The sequence below is a fragment of the Cryptomeria japonica genome, chromosome 3, assembly GCF_030272615.1.
Source record: "Cryptomeria japonica chromosome 3, Sugi_1.0, whole genome shotgun sequence".
NCBI lineage: Eukaryota > Viridiplantae > Streptophyta > Pinopsida > Cupressales > Cupressaceae > Cryptomeria > Cryptomeria japonica.
Genome location: NC_081407.1, coordinates 322,911,023 through 322,927,777, shown reverse-complemented (window position 1 = coordinate 322,927,777; position 16,755 = coordinate 322,911,023). Strand labels below are relative to the sequence as shown.

Below are 16,755 nucleotides of genomic sequence, written 5' to 3'. Positions count from 1 at the left end.
GATATTTCAATGATATCCAGGACTACTTAGTAAATACAACTCTAAAAGTGGCAAGAAAAGTGTTTGTGCTAGCACATAATAATTAACAATCATGAGGGAATATTGGTCCAAAATTAAAAGGGTTTAAATTTAAATTTTGAATTTTGAAAGTTTTGGATTTTTTTCTTCAAATCATAATTCACTCAAGGTATCATTCAAATTGTGTATTTAAACTTGTGTTAAAAATGAATACATGAAGGTTATAACTAATTTTCATGAATGATTGTAGATGGGATTAAATAATGCTTAAGAATGGGTGTATATAAGATTAACAAGAAATTGAAAGACATGGAAAAGATAGATTGGGTGAAGATAGTGATGGCAAAAATGAGAGACATGTAAGCGTTCATTTGCAACCATCACACCTCACTTACAATCTTAAAGACTTTTATTCTTCAAATTCACAAAAACTAGATATGGCAACTATTTTATTTCATTTTAAAGGATGTTTCAGATGCAAAGCCTATACAATTATTGACAGTTGAATCTATAGTGGGGTAGATGGCCAAATGCATACACAACTATGAGAAAAAGAAACAAAAGATTTGATGATGATTGGTGGTCGATTATGAGATAAAAGAATTCAAATTTTATTGTTCAATCATTGGAATTAATTTATTGATGTTTGTAACTAGTATATTATTTATATTTTTTGTATTAGCATTCACTTTTTCATTTGAGTCTAATAATCTTGTTTGTTTTGGAAAATTTTGTTTGTAAATACACTCACCCCTCCATCTCGCTTTTGTGAGTCATTAGATATGTTGATGGAAACTCTCTTAGTTTAGAAAGTTTTACAAAACATTTGACAAGATGTATGTGCAAATTAAGTAAGCAATTCATAATAGGAATCCTCATTTGACATCATATGTTAGTCCATGCTCTAAATCTCAAATAGTATGTACTAAGGAATGGAAGAGTGTCTCTTGGTGATAGAGAGGTGAAGGGCTAATGAACACCCTTTGAATGATAAATAGTTTTGTAGAGGCATTTTACTTTGAACACAATGAATTGCCTTTATCAACTTTCACAAACCAATGTTCAACCAATTAGAGGTGACAAAAAGATGGAGCTACATTAACTAGAAATGGCTATGCAATCGACAAAAATGGACCCAACTTGACTTTTTACTATCATTTATTAAGTAAATTGAAAATCAAAAACAATTGCCTCATGATTTTCAATTTAATTAATAAATAAATAAAAAATATCACATCAAGGCCATTCTATCGACTACATAACCATTTCTACATTAACTCAACATGGCAAAGAAGCATTGGAATTGAGAATGCTTTTTATCCACCGCCTTTCACAAGTTGGTAATTTTGTATTAGTCCACATGGAACTTCATCCATTCTACCAAGAGGAAGAGGCTTTCCTCTTCACAAGTGGAGAAGTTAGTAGTCATACATTGTGCCCTACAACTTTAAGATCAACAAACTCCAACTTTATGGTAAGATGTTGATCCAAAAGTGACAAGCAAATTGATGAGACACATGAGGGTTTAGTGGTGGTTCCATTAAATGATATAATCCTTCATATTGACAATAACACAAATTCTAATCCTAATTGTAATTTAGGCAAAAATAGAACAAAGACAGCGACAATAATTTTAATTTACATTTTCAAATTTTAAATTTATAATCTTTCAACTTTTTTATCTTATTACATATATAAATTAATAGTGAAAACTCATTCAGTATTAATTACACATTAAAATTTGATCAATTTATAATAAAATCATAAAATTTCAAATTATTTCATAATATAATTATATAATAAATATGATAATCACTTAACCATTTAAATATTTAAACTCTTCTATTGTTTTGAACTTCCCCTTTTTTAATTGTCATCGCTTAAGTGAGAGCCTGCAATGCCCCCTTTTCTTAATGCTTGGTAGAACATAGGTTATAACCATTAGAGTGTTTATCTTGGATTTCTTTTTTTAAACTTAATATATGCTCATATGCAAAAACAACAATCGCTTTCAGTTCTTTGCAGTCAAACAAGATATCCACGCATAGAATCCCAAAAAAGTGGTGCATTTAATTCTGAGTTCTGTGTTACAGAAGAACAAAAAATAAATATATAAATATTACTGAACGCTGGAGAAAAATTCTGTCAAAGTTGTTTTATACAACTCGAGAAGTATTCTATACAATTCATAAATAGCATAGTCACCATATATTAATTCCATAACTCTACACAATGCCATTCCTGTAAACGTGTCACCATGTATAAAATCCAAATCTCTACACAATGCCATTCCTGTAAACGTGTCACCATGTATAAAATCCAAATCTCTACACAATGCCATTCCTGTAAACGTGTCACCATGTATTAATTCCAAAACTCTACATAATGCAATTCATGTAAACGCCTAAAACAGTATATTGCACCAACACTGCTTGAAATGATATAACAGTTGAAGTAATTTCACTACCATTGCACAACCCCTTCGCATCCACACTGTAAGAACTAATGAGGTTTTAGTTTCAATTCAGACGATGGTATGTGCAACCACCATCTTTCTTTGGTGTGGAGACGATGGTGTGTGCAACCACCATCTTCCTTTGGTGTGGATTTTTCAGCCAAGAAGCATCTGTGCTGCTGCTATTTGACGTAGCTCACGACATTTTACTATCAACTTGAAAATAAAACTGCTAAAACTCCCAAAATCTTAATTCATGAGCTAATGTGCAATAGAACCTAGGGGAGAGAGAGTTCCGACGCTTAGTAGTTGAGCACATGCAGTGGTGACCTCTCTGCACTTCCATGCCCACTACCTACATCAGTCTGCAACCTTGGCTTGGCTGTGTAAAGCATGTTTTCAACTTGTTTTTCATTAAGTGCTCTATCTTTCTTGCTCCCGTCCAGAGAAACCCTTGCCTGAGTCGATTGCCGGAATTCTTCAATCTGGTCCACAAGCACCTGGTTCTTCCTGCATTACAAAGATCATATAATTACAACGCTGCCCGTTTAAAGTCAACGTACAGAACTAATTAAAAAGTATGGTGCATCGCCCTGATAAAAACAGAGGCACTTCCCCAGGTACTACCTTTCTGCCATTTCCAGTTTCTTCTTCAGCCTTAATTGATCTCTGCAAACAAAAAAGAGGAGCATTAACTAGATCAGAAACGACACAAATTTCACTCCAATATCCTATCGTGCTTAACTATTTTTGCTTCAGCTCTTGATTTAATCTCTCTTTTTAGTTTTTTATTTGATTTGTTAGGCAACAACCAGGGAAGAGAACCATAGAAAAATTATACTGAAAAGCTTGTAAAGTAGTTTAACTAGTAGAAGATAACAGAAATAATACCAAGGCAAAGAAAATTCCTCTATTGCTCGTACTTCCAACAGGACTCTGTAACATATCTTTATGAAAAGGCAGGACAATTAGCAAAATATCTAATGAAGACCAAGAGAACTACATGAAACTTTTCTGGAGCTTTATTGCCTAATTTTAATTCCAGTGACGAACAACATACCACTTTCTCAAAACAACGAGTGTTCTTTTCTCATCTAAATCTAGAATTTATCAGGACCGAATAATTACATTGAGCCAAGATGCTGGGGGTGGATAACATTAATTTACCCACTATAAACTTGAAGCACACTAGTAAGAATGCTATCCCCTGGCAGCCTGCTTTGCATAGTATTTGCGTTTCTTTTCTTTTCTGACAACTTAATTTGAGGACAACGCAAATACACCACATTTGCTGAAGTTTCAGAAAACAATCGTGCATGGACATCGCGTGTGCTTTAGAGAATCCTATAGTACATTCCTTTCAGGAAGGGATCATATAATTTAAATTGGGCATTGGTGAACCTCTCAATGGACATGTTGCTGGGCCTCAGCTAATGTGCATTTCATTACTGACTTGATTTCGATGCAGAACGACATGAAATACGTCAAGGGTTTGTTTCTATGAAAAGAAATTAAATAAAAATTCGAAGCCATAAAATATGGGTGAATTCCTACTAAATGATAAATTAATCAACATCAGCAGATTTCCACAATCCATTCGATTAATGGTGTATGCTTCTGGATAATCGAATCCAGAAGCATGCACCATTAATATCATTTGGTTTGAATGTTTCTGGTTTGAATCAATATTTTGCATTACACTCTGTAATTCATCAATTCATCATGAGGATGAAAATAATTGAGATAAATTGAAAAACCAAGAACTTAAAAAAGAAAAAAACAAGAAAAGGAAACATTTCAGTTCACATGATCCATTCTAAAATGAGGAGTAAAAGTGAAATAGACTGCACAATCAAACACTTAAGAATGTTAGAGGTAAATAAACATTGATTGCGTGTGTTATTTTTGAATTGTTTTTCCTTCGTTCAAAAATACTTCTCCCTCGTTGACTGCAGCTCAAACATGGTGACAGAAATCAAAACATTAAAGAATGCTCCTTCCGTTTGATATCTTGATGTAAACTAATTGTGATTACTGAAGATTGGCTACCATCTTTTTTCTTGGTGTCTTGAACTTTTGTGAAAATTACATTTTGAAGAGCTTCAACAATGAACCATACAATGCAATCCACAAGTTTCTTTACGAGTTCTTCAATTATCATTATGATTATATCTTGTAGTCACTAGGCTATGTGGGGACTCCAATTTTAGCATCTCCAAACAAGCATTTCCTTCCTCGAATCTTCATCACTGCAAAATGATGGTGATCTCAATATTCTTTGCCTCTTCAAAATTCATTCTCAACTACTCTTCAATTACGGGTATCAACTGCAATGCTTGTTTGTTTATTTCCACATTAGACATAATTATTTTTTTAACTCGAAGACATGTCATGATGCAAGGGTACATCATGGTAGTCAAGTGGCAAGGCGTGACACCATAAAGACATCTGTTTGACCACATCCTATTTATTTTTATCAACATACCAACAATTTCCCAGGACAACTATGTAGTTTGTTGGCAACGCAATTCATTTTTCTTGGCATATTAACAATAAAACATTACATCGAACAGATCAACAACCAAGATTGTTTGTATGGTCTTGCAACCTCTATTACCACTTCTAAGCTCTTGATCCAATAACTTCACCTGCCCTTTCTCATAGAGGTAAAACCTTCAGCATAAAGATAAAACACCCTATGTTCAAATAATATTTTTACAAACCTCAATTTCAAGTGAAGTTACTCCCACTTAAAAAATTATACAACTAAAACTCCCAAATAGAAAATTGTTTGAAACTTGGACAACATGCAAGACTATGGCACTGGAAACCAAGGATGAAAAAATCGCCAAAAAATTGTATGAATTGCGATTTATCAGGGGCAGAAAACCCAAATGATTTAATCTTAGAAAAAATTGGGAACGATTTTTATGGGAAAATCACATGTTTTTCAGCGAAAAATCAGGAAAAATCGCAAGTAAATGCCAGAAAATCATGTTTGGAATAGTAATTTCAGTTTTTTTAAAGAACCTTAAAAAGGTCGCATGATAGTTTATTTTGTTTTGACGTTCAGTGTAGGCACGTGGGAGGAAAAAATATGCCACGATTTCGATTTCGATTTCTGTCGTTTGCGAATCTGCAGAGTCGCAGACTACAACAACACCCCAGCGTTCCAAAGTCAAACTTCCTAAGTTTGACAGTTGGGAGAGTTTGACGTGAAATGGCAGATTTAAAATTTAGGTTTCTTGGTTTGCAGAGTTTGACATGAACAACACATATGAATCTATTCCTACTTCCTATACTAAGTATTAGTATTGGTGATTGAGATTTTGTTTTTTTAAAACAATGTGAAGGCTTGAGTTTTCAAAATTGGTTCTTTATTGGGCAACAACGTCAAACACAACCATTAAAACATTAGATAAGAAGATGTAGCAAGAATATTTTAAGAAATTATATACTTTCAAATGTTCGATAAATTTGCCGATTTATTGCTGATTCTTGATTTTTTTTTAAATTTCGGCCAAAAGATTAATTGCCGATTAATATATTTACATCTTTGCTGGAAACAGAGTTGGCAAAAAAATTGCAAAAAAAGAGCATGAGCTACAAACAGTATGCTGCCAACAGTGACCTGGGAAGATCAAACAAAAAGGTATGGGAGAACCATGTGGAACAGGGCCAGGGAGCCATAAGTAGGATCTGCCAAATGTTGTCGCATTAAAACTACTTCTTGACATTCAGATGTGATGTTGCCAATGTTGATGCTGTCACTTTTGTCTACTGCTCTGCTCACAGTGTTTTGCATACATTAACTATGGAGAAAATCACTCATAAAATAGAAGACTGAACAGCATTTTGAACCGGAGCACAAATGGGATGGGTGGATAACAAAATTGGAATTTATAGGACAAGGGTGCCATGCCCACTCTGTTCAGGAAATATAAAATGATTTTTCTAATATAATAATAGTGTTTTTAAACACTAACTAATAATATAATATTATAATTATAATAAAATAAATATTAATATTACTAATTTTAAAAAACAAAAATTATAAAAATATAAAATTCGAGAACTTTCCCTATACAGGTCAGCACCAAGATGAGTTCAATTTCAGTGCTGGTCAGCCTCTTTTGGTTTCAAATTGGACAAGTATGTGAGCAACTCCTAAGGTTCATTCTGACGGACAGTGAATTTGATGAGAATTCGGGAGAAATGCTGCGTGTGAGTGCTAGAACAAAAATCCCAGTTGCTCAAAAAAGTTAACACACCAAACTGTAGGATTTTCTGATCAATTTTCCTATCTACAGTGCAATTTATTATCCTATTTCCAGCACTAGCATAAACTAGATCCATTCTAGAGACAGCTGCTAATCTTCAAGGTTTGTATTAGTGTTTTTACAGGCTGTTGTCCGCCATTTTCACCCATCTGGGCACTTCCAACTGCGAGCACTGAGAATTTATTGCTGATTCAATAACTCCAGGCACTCAGAAGTGTGACAACCTGCAGAATTGATCCATTCTTGCTAGTGTAACACTTCGAGGGCAGAATTCCCTCATTTCCTGGCAGCATACAGCGACCTACTCTCAAGATCTGAAGAATTGTTTGTTGTTTGTTTTTTACTCTGCATGTGTGGGATAAACACTAAGGCTGCAAACTGTTGAGGACAGAGAATCTGAATTGAGGGCTATCATCCAACCTGAGGATAAGCAAATCAGCCAGAGATCTCAATCGTCTTGAATCCTGATGATGGATCCTGGAGTGTGACTGGAAACGTTGATGCAAAAACTAGCACACAATCTAATCCAAAAGCAATTGTTCTAATTTCTATGTTATCGGGTACAGCATCAAGAGCCCAAATGTGGGTCCGGGTTTGAGCAGGGTCTGGGTCTGGTCCCAGTGCAGCTCTGGGTTCGCTGCAGGTTCCAATCAGCAGTGATGACGGTTGGCACTTGGCAATCAACAAAGTTGTGGCTCCTCCTCATACACCACATCAATTGCTTTTGCCATTGTATTATATGCAAGTTCTACTGTTATTATTAATTATTATACACTTTTTTCAAGAAGCAAGGGTTTATTAATTGAAAAGTTTAATAATACATATATATATTAAAATATAATATATATTTGTGTTCTTCCCATAGTGTGTTTGTTAAGTGGTGTTGTTGTTGTGACTACCAAGAATCAAACCCCTGCTGGGCCATTTTGATTGCAGGCTAGTGCCTTCGCTGATCCAATTTGCTCGCAGGTTTGAGCCTCAGCATTGTTAAATGGGGATGAGATGCCCCCATTTGTGACCTTACCGGTTCATAGCTCCAGGTCAAAAGCATTTCACGTGCCAATATATATATTTATATAGAACGACAAATATATGTATATATATATATATATATATATGAATTTTACATGGTTTTTATCTAACGAACCCAAACCCCTCCACCCCAAGAAAAAACCCAAAAGAGCAAACCAGATCTTAGAACCCGAACTAGAAATTGCAACTTAGTCCAATTTCATGGATTGTGTTTCATGGATTGTGGAAACTTAATGTCTTTAATTAGCCAGAGACATGTTTATTTTCTGATTATCATCAGTTGGAGTTTACCTGACAGCAAATTCAAGACACTTGGGTCATCAAAATTCAAGTATAGGGACAGTCACTCAGGATTGTTACAGGGTTAAAGGTGCTAAATAGACAAACCTGCAGCGTAGCAACAACTCCAGGCCCTCGGGCAAGTCACACTCCTATTCAACACTAGGGAACCACAAAGGACTGTACTGCATATCCAAACCACCTCACTACTCAGCTGGCTTGTACATTAGACTTGTCAGCTAATCAGATTAGGGTTGACAATCGGGCTGCTACTTTCAGGTGGCTGTCATTACTAATTGTTTTGTGCCTTTACTGTGTTTTCTGAGCTCAGTTTCATAGGGTTTTCTGATCGCCTGTAACTCTAATTCTGATCATTTGACTCAGAATTGTATTAATTATCTTTATAAGTAAAACGGCAGTAGTTTCCAGAAATTATGTGTTCTGTATTGCATTATTATCGAAGCATCTGAATTCCATAAGTTTAAGGTTATGTTCATAACCTAAGTCAGGTCTCTTACAAAGAGTCTGTCAAAACAAGTGTAGACAAACACAATATTGAACCAAGAACAAGTTTTGTGCAAATGAAAACTAGTGCCTAAGCTCTACACTATTGGCAGGCCAGGAATTTGGACTAAAATATGAATTAGAAAATTAAATTGATAGAAACCCAGAAAAATGTATTCATTCAATGATCACAAAGGCAAATTTATCAATCTCCAAATAACTTTTCAGTTTGTCTTCTAAGATGACCGTTCGGGTTCATCAACAATTAAGTCTGTAGAAACATAGGATTTTGATGTTCAGGTTCATCTTCTAAGGCTTAGGCATAAGTATGCTTGACATCTTACCCATGTTGGCCAAAAGACAGGGCAGTTGCGCTAACAGAATTAGTACTTGAAGATCTTTATTGCTGTTCTTCTAACTTTATAACTAGTTGCCCTCTATATTTTTTCTGAAGAAGAACTGGTGGCTACTGCAGGCCATGACCTTTACTTGCAGAACTAAACAAAATCTTGAAAAACAGTTTATTACAAACAGTAATTGGCATTGTATTCAGCAGCATGCCTAGCATACAAATGGAACCTATTTCACTAACAGTAAAGGGAAACAATCCTGAGAGAAATCAATTATTTTCCCAATTTTCACTCGTGTATGTGAATTACAAAACATGGTCTTAAACAACAGTATAAGTTGTCACAATACCTGATGAGGGAATCACATAGCTCGTTATAGTGAAAATATCGCTCCGGATCTACTGTACTTAAATCTTTATACTGTTCTAACAGGGTAGATCTTTCTTCATGCCTTTTAACCAAAACCTGCATATTCTCAACTTCTTTATTGAGATTTTGTATTGCAGCATTCTGTCCAGCCAATGTCATCAATGCAGTCTCAAGTTCCTTCATTAGCACTTGCACTTTCACCTCAGCTTGCTCACCATGTATCCTTTGCCATATATCACATACCTGCAGATGGTTTCTATCATCATATGACCTTAAGTTATGATTTGGCATTATTATGTCTTTGCTTATCAAAGATACCTCTTTTTTGGTCTCTGTTACATGCTGAACCTCAATTCCTCCTGTCGCATATTCATCTTTACTTTCAATTATTTTATCAGATGGTAACTGAGATGCATGAGCAATCTTATTATCGTCCATGACATCCCTTACACCTCCCTCAGTTTTAGAATCATCCACAGGATAGACAATGGTATCTTCCATATCCCAGTTCTTTATTATCTTTTCCAGCGTTGCTTGCAAATGTACTTGGTGACTCATGTCTTGCATTTCCACATTTTGTAGCTGACAAAGCAACTTCTGTACAAAATCCTTCCTCAATTGGATTTCTCCATGTGCTGCAGATAAGTCCCTGGTTAATTTCAGATTTCTGATATCTTTGTCTCCACCACAATCATGCAGGGTTAACTCAGAAAGTTCCATCTTAGCAGCTTCAAGCTCAAGTTTTGTAATTTTGTTTTCTTCAGAGATAGATCTAATCTGCTCCAACAATTCTTTTCTCTCTTCTTCCATGCTCTTAATGGAATATAGCAGAGATTTAGCTTTCTCTGTTCCTTCAACAAAATCACTGCTTACATTTTTAAGAGACTCGTGCATTGCAGTTATTTCATCTTGCAACTGACTTTCCCTTTCCATCACTTCTTCCTTTTGTTTCCTACTCTCATCCAGTGATCTTTTCAAAAGTTCAACATCTGATTGAAGGGTTTTGTTCTGAAAATCAACAATATCAACTTTGTCTTTCCAATTTGCCAGGTCTATTTCTACCTTCTCCATTGACTTTGCATAATGATTGGCCTTCTCCCTTTCTTTATTCATATCAGACTGTAATATTGATAACTGACCTTCCTTGGCTTGAAGCTTCATATCACATAGTTGGAATTGGTTCTTCAAATTTTCGAAACCCTTCAGTTGATCTTTAACAGAAGACAATATAGCTTTTAGTTCTCTGAAATTAAGAAGGAATTCCCTTCTAAGTTTCTCAACTTCTCCATCTTGCTCCCTCATAGAGCTATAAAATTGGGAGAATTTGTCCATTTCATCACTCAAGTCTGAAAGAGAATTCCAGATTTGCTCATCCAGCAAGAAATTGGGACTTTGCATACAGTTTTCTCTATTTTCATGGACCTCTATCTCAGAACATAGCTCTTTAAAGCCATCTTGTGTTGACTTGCATTCACCAAGCTGCCTTTGCAAATCAGAGATGACTTGGTTTGCATTCTCAAGTTCCAACTGTATATGCGCAGCATCTTTGGCAGAATTAAAAGCTTTGTCTTTCCATTCTAGCAGCTGAGAGTCTGAATCATTCACAGTGTTGGCAAGCAGGTCAATCTGTTTGGCTAGGATAGTGGACACAGACTTACTGTCTTCTAGCAACTCTTCTAAGCTTAGTAGCCTAGATGCCATATCACTTTCTCTCTTTTGCAATGTATCCAAATGAACCTGGAAATTGTCAAGAACATTGATAACATCCCTGAACTCTGCAGCATAACGCATACCCTGCTCTAAACTAGATATTGTATCCATCTTAATCTCTGCTAACTGAGATTTAAGTTCATCAAATGAATGAGACAGAAATGAGACTTCATTGATTTCCTCTTTTAGATTGTCTACTGCCCCTTCCAGAGCTCCTTGAAATCTGAAAGCCTGTTTTTCAAATGCCTCGATTCTACATTTAGAAAGATTTATCTTTTGCAAAAGCTCACCAATAAGTTGTTCATGATTTCCACACACAACATTAAACTTCTCTAACTGGCCTTTAGAAACCCTCAAATCTTCCTCCAGACATGAAATACTTACATCACAGTCACCAACAGTTTTTAAGGCAGCTTCATAATCCTGCTTGATGCTGTTCAACTTGTTCTCTATCTCTTGTTTGCATTCATGTAGCTCTGCAACCTGAATCACATAAAGAGAAACAGTTTTCTCCAAGTTCTCCCGATTCTCAATTTCACCTTGTAGTCGATCCTGTACAAACTGCATATCCAATTGCGCTTGTCCAATTATCTCAGCTTGTTGTGTAATGTCTGTTTGTAAAGAAGATATCTCTTTTTCTTTTGCCCACAAAGTCTCATCCTTGATACTCAACATTTCTTCCAAAGTAGTGCATTTTTCATTGCATAAAGCTAGTTCCTTATTTGCACCATTTAAGGCCTTGTCAATGTCTTCCATCTTTATACGAGTTGCTGCCAATTCGGACTGCAATTCAGTGATGGACCCCTCCAACTTGCTAATTTGAGATTTAGAGTCCTGCTCCAAATGCTCTAAACTGTCCTGCACTTCTTTTAAATTTTCTAATGCCCGTCTCTCTTCTATTTTTTTTCTCTCTAATTCCTTGTAAAGATATTTAATCTCAGCCTGCCTGTCAAAAGAAGCCTTTTCTTCATTACACAACTGAACTTTAAGCTGTTCAATGACTTCTTTTGTGTCTTCAAGACTATTTGTTTCCCTTTTGACTTCGGATTCAACAGCTTTAAGAGCTGCCTCTTTTTTTTCAATAACAGCACTAACAGATTTCAGCTGAGCTTCCATGTCTGCTTGTGTTTCTTTTGATTCACATAACCTCTTCTCCATTTCCTTTATTTCATCCTTGAGACAGAGAATTTCAGCTTGCTTCTCTTCACTTTCCTTCGACATGCTATTCAACTTAGAATCCATTTCCAGAAGTTGATCCTCCTTTGATCTTGCTTCGTTAAATGCATCTCTGAGTTTCTCTTGCAGTATTGCTTCATCTTTTTCCTTTTCAGCCAGTTGTAGTTTAGCAACTAAGACTTCATTTCTAAACTGTTCAGCTGAAATCTCAAACTCGGATATCTTGTTTTCCTTGTCCTGAAGACATGACCTAGCTTCTTCAAGCAAACCCTCCAGACATTGGATTTTGTTTACGGCTTCTGATAGTTCTTGGCAACGCCTATCACCATGTTGTAACTTTTTTTGCAACTCACCTATATTACTATCTCGATCAGTCAATTCTGAATACCTATCTTCCAGTTTAATATAGGCCTCTTGCAATGACAATTTAATTTGCTCATTCTCCTCAGCAAGTTTCTTATACTTTCCTTCCTGCACTCTGATGGAATCAATGATAGCACTCTTCTCTTCAATAAGTAATTCAATTTCCTTCTTTAATTTTCCCAGATCAGCTTCTTTACTTTCAAGGCATTTCTGAAGCATATCTCTTTCTTCCTCTTTATCTAATAATTCTTTTGAAATGGACTCAAGCTTTGCGTTAGCAACACTCAAAGACTCAAGCTCTCTAATTCTTAGATCTGATAATTGTTTGTACTGTGATTCCAATTGAACCCATGTCTCCTCTTTCTGGCTGAATTCGTTCAAGCTTTGATCCAAATACACCAATTGATTGTTCAGATCTCCTATCTTTCTGTCTCTGGCCATTATGGCATCAAGCAAAGACTCTTTGTCAGTCTTATTTTTCTCTTCTGAAAGAGTCAAAGCATGTCTAGCTGCCAATATCTCTTGTTGCAACGCTTGCAATTGATGCTCATATTCTGCAGCCTTAATTTCTGAAGCTAGATGGCTAGCCTGAATTCTCTCGATTGTTTCTTTCAACCTTCTGAGCTCATTCTCATTCTCATTTTCTACCTGCTCTTTTGCACGAAGGCATGCTCTTGCTTCCTCCAAAGTCTCTCTGACTCTTTGGACTTCTTCAATGTGGGACTGTTCTTTCTGACGGATCTCATCCTGAAGAATAGAATGTGATTTCACGAGACTCTGAACTTGTTCTTGTTTACCTTTGAGTTGTTCTTGCATGGCTGAGCACTGTTTTTCAAGAGCTTCCAAAGACTCGCATTTGGCTGACATTGACTCAATTATTATTTGATGTTGTGTTAGTTCTTGTTGGATTTGCTCAAATGCTTTTTGTTTTGCCTCCAACTGTTCCTTCAAGCAAGCAAGTTCTTCATTGTTCCTCTTATATGATGACTCCAAATTGAAATTTTCAGCACTCATTTTGGATTGAGCTTCCTGGTATTGCGATTCTGACTTCAATAACTGTTGTGATAGTTCAGCTTTCTGGCATGTTAGCCTCTCTGCAGATTCACGGGCCCCTTCCAGCTGGCTTTCTAGTTCACGTACCTGTACACCCTTCAACTGGAGTTCTGTTTGACAATCATTCAATGTTTTCACCATATCATTTCTTTCCTTTTCCCATTGATACTCTTTAATCTTCATCGTTTCACGATAATCATTGTAAGCATCTTCCATAGCTGTAAACTTCATCTTCAAGCTCTCAAGAGAACTATGGACATCTTCGCTGCCAGACCTTGATGCCTGGAACTCCTCGAGCATGTTTCTCAGCTCCTGATTCTCTTGCTTTATGAGTGTCTGCTGTACTTCCATTTCTCGAATCTGTCTCTCCTTGAAATCCAAAGAATCTTTCATTTTCCCTACTTGGCTACCATGTTTTTCGGTCATACTTTCAATAACTGACCTAGCTTCATCAAATTCAGCAGTCACCTTCTCAAACCCATGCCGAGATTCTTCCATTTGGATTTCCAATACTTTCCTTCGGCTCTCTTCATGTGCCAATGCTTGATTGCACCTCTGTAACTGTGAGTGAAGATCCTTGGACATTCTAGACTGGGTGTCCAGATTGTTCTGCAAAGTTGAAATTTCACTAAGCATTGCTGCTTTCTCCTTTTCCCACTCATATTTACTGTCCTGAAATTGCTTCTGCAACTTCTTATAAGCCTCTTCTAGAAGCCCAAACTGTTCCTTTCTCCATTTCAGCTGCTCCTGTACAGTGTTATGCTGTTTTTCCACATTCAACAAGTGCATATCTCTACTCTTAAGTTCTTCTAACTCCTGCTGAGCCAAAGCTCTCTTTGCACTTTCCTGTTGAAGGTTTCTTTCACATTCAGTTAGCTTCATCTTCAGAATATCGTGATGTGATTTGTTCTCGGATATCACTGCAAGTGTTGCTCCCTTCAACTCAAGCTCAGATTCCATCTGTCGCATTCTGTTTGTCTTCTCCTCTGATATTGCCTCAGTAGTGCTGCATTTTTTCTGCAGGTTAGAAATCACAAACCTCAAATTCTCAATTTCTCCTATATGTTTCTTCGTATCCCTCTCCCGTTCTTCACATTTACTGTTTGCATCATCAAGTGCCCTTGACAATTCCCTGATCTCATTCTCCATACTCTTCTGTGTTTCATTGAACTGAACCCTCAGCTGCTCATGAGAACAATTCAAGCCTCTAAGAGCAGACTCTTTCTGCATCAATATGGCCTTGATTTCCTCACATTTTCGATTTGCATTATCCATATCCTCAGCCCTTTTATTCAGCTCCTGGGTCTGCTTCTCCACCTGCTGCTTTTTCTCCTGAAGCTTACAAAGAGCATCATCTAAGGCCCTCTTTCGATTCTCAGATGTTTCACGGAATGAACGCAGCTCAGTCTCAAGTCTCTCCTTTGCAAACTTTGTTTCATCTAACTCCCTGTGAAGTTCCTCCACTTCTTTATCCCGAGCTTCACAATTCAATTCATCCACAATGAATATAATAAAAAATTAAACACAAATCATAGAAAAAATAAAAAATACTAATATTGCAACTGTAAAATTACATTCTTATGTTAATTTCCAATTCCTCACTAAATGCAGTTTCCGTGATAACGAATGAGGAAGGTCAGTCAAATGTAGTTATATCCAGTAAAATTAAAAACCCCGAATCTAAGCCTAAATAACAAAAGTAAAATCCCATGGACAGCTGGAATAACAAGAACAATACCCCAACCATAGTAATTAAAAAGATAAACTTGTCTGATTTGATATATGGAGGTGCAATGCCTTTTCACCCTTTTTCTGGAACTATGAGGTGTAATTGTTTATTTTTTATTGGTATCTGATTCCTTAGTAAAAGTAGTCTCCATGAGGATTAGTGAAGTTGCTTACTCAAAAGGCAGTGTGCAGGTAATAACAAAGTTTATCCAGAGAAAATGAGTGAACACTCTGATGATTGGTGAAGTTGCTAACTCAAAAGCCAGTATACGAGCAATGACAAAATTTATGCAGAGAAAATGGGGGAACCCTTGCAAAGCAAAGCCAAATTAACAAATATATAACACCAATCACAGTCGAAATAACCAAATAAAATTCTTAGCTTGATATTTAGAGATGTGATATATTTCCAGTCCAATACTTTTGTTACAATAAACAGATGAATTTTGTAGAGTCCATGAAGATGACAATATTCAATATTTAACATTATTATATTTATTTTTTTCATAATGTTTTACATAACATTCAGTGATCCATCGTCAAAATATATATACATATAGACCTAATGACAGAGGATTAAGATCTAAACAGGAAGCCCTGATCACAGAATATTAAGATCCAAACACAGATCGAACTCCAGTTAACTCCAAAACCATCACAGTCCATTTAATTCTAAGCCCCAAAATAAAAACCTATCATGGAAAATTTAAATCTCGTGTGTATTTTTTAACTGATCGTTTGGTACAAAGTTCTTATGGGCTCATCTATGCAGGTTGGAACCTAATCAAAAAACAACCGATTCCGGAAAAACATTGCAATTTGATACACTGCAAACGATCCGCTACAATATGAAAAAGGATCATGTCGCACATTTGCAAAACATTTCACTAGAAATAACTAACTGTGTTCATCAATGTTGGGTCAACTTCTAGACTACTTTTCGGCATAGAAAGATTCCGTGTAATTCGTCCAGAAAACCTTCAATAAATATGATATATTGTTGGTGTGCTTACCATTTGAAGGCGTACCGATGAAGCTCTGCGCACCCTTCATTGCTGGAGTAGAGGCGTCCTCCGGAATTTTCAAAGGGATTTATGGAAGGTCAAAATAGGGTTCGATATGGTTTACAGAATAAAAGTAATGAGGAAAATTAATTTGTGTTCCTGATATAAATCAAGAAATGTCTTTAGTTACACTGCTTCCGGCTGGTCCGCACAATTGGGTTCGCAGGTATACAGCCATGATAATGGAGATTTCGGAAAAAAGTGAAGGAAATGACAAATAAGAGTAAAAAGGTTACGCGCGCGCCTTTTTCTATTCAAATTCTGCAATCCAAATTTCCGCTCCCGTTAAAAAGTTTATTTCGAGACTAGAGATAAATATAATCGTGATTTTTAGGATGTGTTTAAGATATTTTTTATTTAAAATTTTAATAAAT

At 36.0% G+C, this 16,755-nt stretch overlaps 1 protein-coding gene and 1 long non-coding RNA gene across 3 annotated transcripts; one reads left to right on the top strand and one right to left on the bottom strand.

The window, feature by feature from the left end:
• Positions 1–2,193: 2,193 nt before the first annotated feature.
• Positions 2,194–16,619, bottom strand: LOC131035945 (sporulation-specific protein 15). 2 transcript variants are annotated; one of them, XM_057967726.2, is made up of 5 exons: positions 16,331–16,619; positions 9,606–15,067; positions 9,268–9,530; positions 3,101–3,142; positions 2,194–2,983 (listed from the first exon to the last, which is right to left on the bottom strand). In XM_057967726.2, exons 1-5 carry the CDS (start codon positions 16,368–16,370, stop codon positions 2,776–2,778), a joined length of 6,015 nt encoding a protein of 2,004 aa, XP_057823709.2. In that variant the 5' UTR covers positions 16,371–16,619; the 3' UTR covers positions 2,194–2,775. The 2 variants fall into 2 exon arrangements, with proteins under 2 accessions (XP_057823709.2, XP_057823708.2); XM_057967725.2 differs by having other exon boundaries at positions 9,268–15,067; positions 16,331–16,618.
• Positions 2,980–7,537, top strand: LOC131874620 (uncharacterized). Its single transcript, XR_009372009.1, has 2 exons — positions 2,980–3,093; positions 6,043–7,537. It is a non-coding gene; the product is annotated as an uncharacterized LOC131874620 (long non-coding RNA).
• Positions 16,620–16,755: the final 136 nt, after the last annotated feature.

What these genes read in the sequence shown, in the direction of transcription:
- LOC131035945 (XM_057967725.2), bottom strand. Translation starts at nt 16,370, where the DNA reads ATGAAGGGTGCGCAGAGCTTCATCGGTACGCCTTCAAATG. An exon ending in CATCGGTACGCCTTCAAATG is followed by an intron (nt 15,068 to 16,330) that starts GTAAGCACACCA and finishes TGAATTGTGAAG; the next exon opens with CTCGGGATAAAGAAGTGGAG. An exon ending in CTATGTGATTCCCTCATCAG is followed by an intron (nt 3,143 to 9,267) that starts GTATTGTGACAA and finishes TTTTGTTTGCAG; the next exon opens with AGATCAATTAAGGCTGAAGA.